General features: G+C 33.8%; 2 protein-coding genes across 2 annotated transcripts; one reads left to right on the top strand and one right to left on the bottom strand.

Moving 5' to 3' along the window:
- Positions 1 to 24: 24 nt before the first annotated feature.
- LOC145944641 (uncharacterized) lies at positions 25 to 2,722 on the bottom strand. Its single transcript, XM_083053158.1, has 4 exons — positions 2,389 to 2,722; positions 1,734 to 1,915; positions 1,085 to 1,453; positions 25 to 930 (listed from the first exon to the last, which is right to left on the bottom strand). Exons 1-4 carry the CDS (start codon positions 2,720 to 2,722, stop codon positions 697 to 699), a joined length of 1,119 nt encoding a protein of 372 aa, XP_082909284.1. The 3' UTR covers positions 25 to 696.
- A 1,286-nt stretch (positions 2,723 to 4,008) lies between these two features.
- Rpl15 (ribosomal protein L15) lies at positions 4,009 to 6,516 on the top strand. Its single transcript, XM_083053181.1, has 5 exons — positions 4,009 to 4,166; positions 4,627 to 4,806; positions 5,351 to 5,487; positions 5,818 to 5,928; positions 6,200 to 6,516. The coding sequence occupies exons 2-5, from the start codon at positions 4,635 to 4,637 to the stop codon at positions 6,392 to 6,394; spliced, it is 615 nt and encodes a 204-aa protein (XP_082909307.1). The 5' UTR covers positions 4,009 to 4,166; positions 4,627 to 4,634; the 3' UTR covers positions 6,395 to 6,516.
- The last annotated feature ends 46 nt before the right edge of the window (positions 6,517 to 6,562 follow it).

Genomic DNA, 6,562 nt, shown 5'->3' with positions numbered 1-6,562 from the left:
TTATTATTACATGTAAGATCGAGAGGGAGGGAGGGTGGGTGGGTGGGATAAAACGGGTATAGAATTGTTTATAAATATTTAATGTAAGTACAAACATATAGTCGAAAAAAGTGTCATCATTATTTTCTCATTATTTGTAGACAACGCAATAATTATATATAGAAACGCCCGTTTCGTATAATGAATTAAGAATTGATATTATTTGTGAAAATCACATGTCTCATGTAATATTCATGTGTCAATGAATTCGAATAGTTCGTGTAAGAAATACTAAGTGCCATGCGCTTGAAATAAATTTTGTAAGTACGTAAAATCATAAATTTTCCCACTTAAACTATCAATATTCCCCTATACACGAAGTCGAGCATCACACAAAAAGGCTTTATATTAACTTTAATCAAATACATATATTTTTGGGGAAAAGAATAAATCCTTTTTTATATTCTAACACAGATGATGTGTATTCGCACTCGCGCGCGATATAGGATATTGCTCTCAAAAAAATAAATGGCAGTGTGATGGTGTATTGAAATGTGATACTATTAATTATATTTTTAATAGAAAGTCGAAATTGACTAAAATAAATCTATATCAAATACGGTACATATTACGATACAGAATATTAGGCACTGTCGAGGAATAATTGTGCACGTTACGTCAATAACTAAAAAGGAACTCTCTTACGTGATTTCACTGTTAGACTACGACGCTTCGTCTGTTGCTCTTACAGTGAGGACTGTACACCTCTAATTTATCCCGCGGTGTGTTCATCGCGGAATAATCGATGGGAAACGGTATGGTATTATCGCGTATCATGCAGGAATCCGTCATACCCAGGAAATGCTCTCCCGGACCGAAAGGGCCGCGACCGAATAGGAAGTTGGCGAACACCAGCTGATATTGCGCCCAGCCGAGAGGATGATCTCCATTCTTTTAACAAATTTCTCATCGTTATATTATAAATTTCAAGAGATAAGTCTTAGATGTGTCACCAAACTTTCACATTATAATTTTTTATTATTACTTTAATCGAAAATTCCTCGTAGAAGCGCATCTATCTGTTTTACGAATTGCATTAACTTACCGAAGTTAGGGAATCGTACGCGATATCCAGACACTTCTTTATCCTTTCTGTGTCCAGGCCGACCACGGATCCGTAAAAGGCCGCGAGTTCCTTCTTGCTGATCATTCCGATACCGGAGCTGTTTATGGCGAGAAAGAACACTTTGGGCATAACTTTGATCCAAAATGGCATATCGTTGTAGCTTGCACCGTCCGGTGGTGCGACGATTTTCGCCCACCAGGACAGCCATTCCTCGAGGTCGACTTTTTTATCCGGCTCGGCGGACTCCTTCTTCTCTTGAAGAATCAATCCTGCGAATCCGTTCTCGATCTCCAGCAGCCTCAAATATTCCGGACCATTCCATGACCAATCCGCAAATCTTCTCAAACGCTTTTGGAAATCCAAGGAAAGATATTGATTACTTATTTCAAATTTTAGATTATCTGAATGTTTTTCAAATTTATTGATATGTATTGTAATTATAAATCAGCAATATTTTAATGCATGTCATTTTCGTGCAGTTTTTAGCATAATATAAATATATGTATATATTTTTCATAAAATATATATGTATATAGAAAAGAGAAAGACAGCTATAACAAAATAATTAAAATTTACATTATTTTCATAAATTTTAAAATAATGCAAAATTTTAATTTTTAGACTGTACCTCCGAAAGTAATGAAAAATCCTTTCTGCTGATGTAACCATCTCTATCGTGGTCCAAGAGATGCGTAAAAAAATGGGAGAACTTATCACGTTGTATGAGTGCTAAGGATTTTGAACCTCCGATTTTACCGAACTCAATAGCCGACAAACTATCATCACTAGGAAAGCGGCTTACCCAGGTTGCTATCAAATCACAATAATTAAATCATGCAGTTTTAAATTTAGATCATCAGTATTTTCATTGTCGTAAAATAATTTAACATTGATTATAATTTATTATTTACATTAATTAAATAATAATTACAGTTTATTATTTATTATATATATATCTCACTGCTAGTAAATATTATAGAATAAAATATAGAGATCCTTCAACTTGAGTGAGCGCCAAATTGTTGTAATATCAATATACAAAATGCATGCAAACTTGCGGTCCTATAAGATCTACATATACATAAAATTCAATTAAAATTAATTTAAAAATTATTTGATAAATAATGAGTTGTTACTTCATATAATTGCCCGTATTATTATAGTTTAAAAAAATCAGCCGCATATAATTTTACAGGCAGATTATAAGGCACTCTCTACATAATAATCCAAATAAATGGAAGAAGAAGTTTAACTAAAACAAGAGATCACTTGGATGTACTCACTCCACACGTGTACGCTCCAGCTGGGCTGTTCCAGTTCGGGGATGATGACGGGCGCGATAGCGAGCTCGTCGATGTTGCTGCTGGTCGTTCGCCATCTCTTCAGCAGGTCCTTGGTCCGGTCGCGAGTCCGATCGCAGGCCTGTCGCCAGTTGGTGATGAATTTTCGCGGTACCTTGAGCGCATTGCCGTCGTCCAGACTGATCTCCTGGCTCCCGAGGGAGCTACGTTGACTCTTGTCGGCGGATTCGCTGCCGCCGCCGCCGCCGGCGCTCGACGTTCCGTCGTTCTCCGGGTAGTAGATGGGATCCTTTATGCTGCCCGAGCGGCTCTCCATGACGGACTATTACCTGGCCAGCGTCATGCCTCTAAGCTGGTCGACGTTGTGTATATATTTTATACAGGAGAACTCACTCCTGAAAATAATCAATTCCACCGGCCGCGGCGGAGAGGTCACCGGGTCGCTCGATATTGCGACCGCGCCGTTTCGCCGCCGGAATCTCTTCGGTATGCAGGTGTGACGATAGATACGTGTCCTTTTTAACTGTAGTTTATATTTCTTGCCGCTTTTCCCCCTCTGCCCCCTATATGTATTTAATGTATTATTAAAGTATAATCGAATATTATTTTGAATACTCTTATTATGTTGAATACAAAAAAATAAATATAAGAGATAAGATAGAAAAAATATATACATATATATATATTAATTAGATAAGATAGAGAAAAGCAAACTTAGTCATCAGGAATTCAACAAATGCATGGTATGCATATTAATGTTGTAATTTTGTATGTATATTGAGAAAAAGAAATTATTTGAACGAATATAAACTTTCATTAAAACGAACAAAATATTATTCGAAATCGAAAAAGAAAGGTCGGATGAAAATAATATAAGGGGAATTATTTTTTAATAAACTCTGCTAAATACATTTCAAACATTTTGACATATATATAATCTGAATATAAGAATTCTTATACATATAATATAATCTTCTATAATCAATGTTCTATAATCTTCTATATCATAATAATCATCTGTAATCAATTCTAGAATCGATTTAATGTTAATAAGATAATAAAAAATTCTTGAAGCCAAAGTAGCATTTTATTATATATGTATGTATATGCAGCGATATATAAGAAGAATTCTAAAACAAATATATATTATTCCTTTATTATTATTATTGAAAAATAAATTGCAGGATTATTATTCGGGGATTATAATTGTAAATGAAAGAAAAGAGAAAAGAATAAAACTAATATAAAATAATCACGCACATTTAAGACGATTTTTTATGTTTAAATAAAATATAAAAGTATTTGAAATATATATATGTACATTTGGAAAAATATATTTTAATGCATCTGTAATAAATGTATATATATATAAAAAATATATATACGCAGCTTTCGATACATGTTTTGTGGATTCGTTGTGAATTATTGGAGCAAAAATTATAGGAGGGGACGATATAGATTTTACATTCCGACGTAATTTTGAACTTGACCCAGATTTTGCGTACCGATATACACATATAGTTCTATACGTTCTCTGTAAGAATCATAAATTGTATGTATACATACACATCTCTCCCGCCAGAGAGTTTGCTTGGAATTACCGACAGATGTTTGTGCGTGTGATTCTTGTCACGTGTTTCAGAGGTCTTCGCAAGCGATACGATGAAAGCGCCGTCGTAGCCATTTTCCACGCGAAAGTAGCTCCATCAGAGAGGACCGGATTCTTTCCTTCTGTTTCCTTCCACCGCGACTCGTGTGGGGTGAGTGATGTTCGTTAAAAATCGTGTTATATCGCAAACATCCTAAATTTCACGAGAATCAAGACACGAGGAGTCTAATCGCTGAATTTTCCACAATTCGAAATATTTACACGTTTTCAGTATATTTTTGTAGAAACATTTATATCAGCTTTAACGAAAATGTTAACCTCAACCTTAATCTTGTCGAATTTATATATTTAATTTATACTTTCTTGTCGCTCTTGCAAATTTCGAAAGCATTTCTCGAATAATAGTATAAATACTTTTATCGAGACGACATATTTATTATATTATTTTACATGATAAGATTTGAGTGATGATTTGGTTCATGCACCACTCTTATAGTTCCATGAAGAGAAGAATGCCATATTTACTGACATATATTTGTATAGAAAAAAAAGAAGTTGTGCTAGCATCATGGTGCACTATTTAATAGTCTGTCGATCACTTCTGTATATAGAGTCAATTATGGGCGCGTACAAGTATATGCAGGAGCTGTATCGCAAGAAGCAGAGCGATGTGCTTCGTTTCTTGCTGCGTATCAGATGCTGGCAATATCGCCAATTGACCAAGTTACATCGTGCTCCCAGACCATCCCGACCTGATAAGGCTCGTCGTTTGGGTTACAAAGCTAAGCAAGGTAAATCATCAAATAGAATTATACTTTAGGCTTGTGTAAAAATACTGAATTTGATTTGAAATACTGAATTTACACAAAGGCAGTCGGTATAATAATTTGTAATACAAACTCATCTGCTTCGCATATATATAGTGAAAGTTTTGTTTTCGATTCACCACTCTTGTGATTTATAGCAGTCATGGAGATATGCAAATTTGTCGAATTGTTTCTTTTTTTTAGATTTGGACATTTTATACTGCACACTTCCTATCTTGCGAGGAATGACTATGACTCCATGATTGTTGGTAAATTTTTATTTTATACTCAAAGTCAGTGTTATAACTGTATAATTATACTGAACTGCCTTTGTACTAATATAAAGTTAGAGCAAATTATATTATTTTACATGATAAGATTTAAATGATGATTTGGTTCATGCACCACTCTTATAGTTCCATGAAGAGAAAAATGCCATATTTACTGACATATATTTGATTAATTAATGTTATGATATATATATAATCATGAATACAAAATAAACGTAATATTTTATTTTTGCAAATAGGTTTTGTTGTCTTCAGAATTCGTGTGCGCCGTGGTGGACGCAAGCGTCCAGTTCCTAAGGGCGCAACTTATGGCAAGCCTAAGAGCCATGGTGTGAATCAATTGAAACCCACTAGGAAATTGCAATCAGTGGCTGAAGTAAGTTATTCAAATACACATATATAAAGTTACATTTAAAAAATCTAAGAAATATTTAAGTACATGATAAATTATACTGTGTACTATTTTTATGTTTAAATAGAGAGAATTCTCTAATTATGGGACACTTCAGTTACAGAGAAATTTCTAAAAATTTAATTGAATCAATATCAACACAACAAATTATTATGTTTCTAGAAATGATGATATATATCCTTTTCTAATGAATAACATTGATTCTTATTCTTCCTTGGATGTCTGACGTTGTTGTTTATCTGAGGAGTATCTTCTTTTCTTATTAAATATTTCTTATTAAATATTATTTTACAGGAACGCGTCGGTCGTCGGTGCGGTGGATTACGAGTGCTAAATAGCTACTGGGTGGCCCAAGACTCTTCATACAAATACTATGAAGTAATTCTGATCGATCCTGCCCATAAGGTAATATTCAAAATTAATTTTATAATGTTATTATTCTTAGAATAATTATACACTGTTTTATTACAATTATTAATATCCTTCTTTTATCCTTAATATATTCATATTAATAAATAATTAATGGTTCTCGTTTTTAATTGATATGATGATTTTATATCACGAATGAGTGATTGTGATTTTTTATCTTCCTTGGATGTCTGAGTTGAAGATAAATTTTGAAAACTACTTTGAGAATTCGTTTATTGTAAGTTAACATCTTTTCTTGCTCTTTCAGGCAATCCGTAACGATCCTAAAGTGAATTGGATATGTAACGCAGTGCAAAAGCACCGTGAACTTCGTGGTAAGACCTCCGCTGGTAGAAGCTCGCGCGGATTAGGCAAAGGACATCGTTATTCGCAAACGATCGGTGGTTCGCGCCGTGCTGCTTGGAAGCGAAAAAATACGCTATCTCTTCGCAGAAAGCGATAATTATATTATTTGTAACCTCCACACAATGCAAGATACATCATTTTATTGTTACACATTGTTATATCAATATTGTGACGTATCCTGTAAATAAAATAAATATCTTTTTCTTTAAAATTATAAAATTTTGATGCACAAGTGTCATTAATTCCCATTTTTTTTATCCTTTCT

The sequence above is a fragment of the Prenolepis imparis genome, unplaced genomic scaffold, assembly GCF_030444845.1.
Source record: "Prenolepis imparis isolate NDT839.2.m4 unplaced genomic scaffold, iyPreImpa1.0 SCAF_13, whole genome shotgun sequence".
In the NCBI taxonomy this organism is placed as follows: Eukaryota; Metazoa; Arthropoda; class Insecta; order Hymenoptera; family Formicidae; genus Prenolepis; species Prenolepis imparis.
The sequence above is the reverse complement of the archived record's forward strand: the minus strand, read 5'-3'. Positions and strand labels throughout refer to the sequence as shown.

What these genes read in the sequence shown, in the direction of transcription:
- LOC145944641 (XM_083053158.1), bottom strand. Translation starts at nt 2,722, where the DNA reads ATGGAGAGCCGCTCGGGCAGCATAAAGGATCCCATCTACTACCCGGAG. An exon ending in CTGGAGCGTACACGTGTGGA is followed by an intron (nt 1,916 to 2,388) that starts GTGAGTACATCC and finishes GTGATTTGATAG; the next exon opens with CAACCTGGGTAAGCCGCTTT. An exon ending in ATTTTTCATTACTTTCGGAG is followed by an intron (nt 1,454 to 1,733) that starts GTACAGTCTAAA and finishes GATTTCCAAAAG; the next exon opens with CGTTTGAGAAGATTTGCGGA.
- Rpl15 (XM_083053181.1), top strand. Translation starts at nt 4,635, where the DNA reads ATGGGCGCGTACAAGTATATGCAGGAGCTGTATCGCAAGAAGCAGAGC. An exon ending in GGGTTACAAAGCTAAGCAAG is followed by an intron (nt 4,807 to 5,350) that starts GTAAATCATCAA and finishes TTTTGCAAATAG; the next exon opens with GTTTTGTTGTCTTCAGAATT. An exon ending in TGATCGATCCTGCCCATAAG is followed by an intron (nt 5,929 to 6,199) that starts GTAATATTCAAA and finishes TTGCTCTTTCAG; the next exon opens with GCAATCCGTAACGATCCTAA.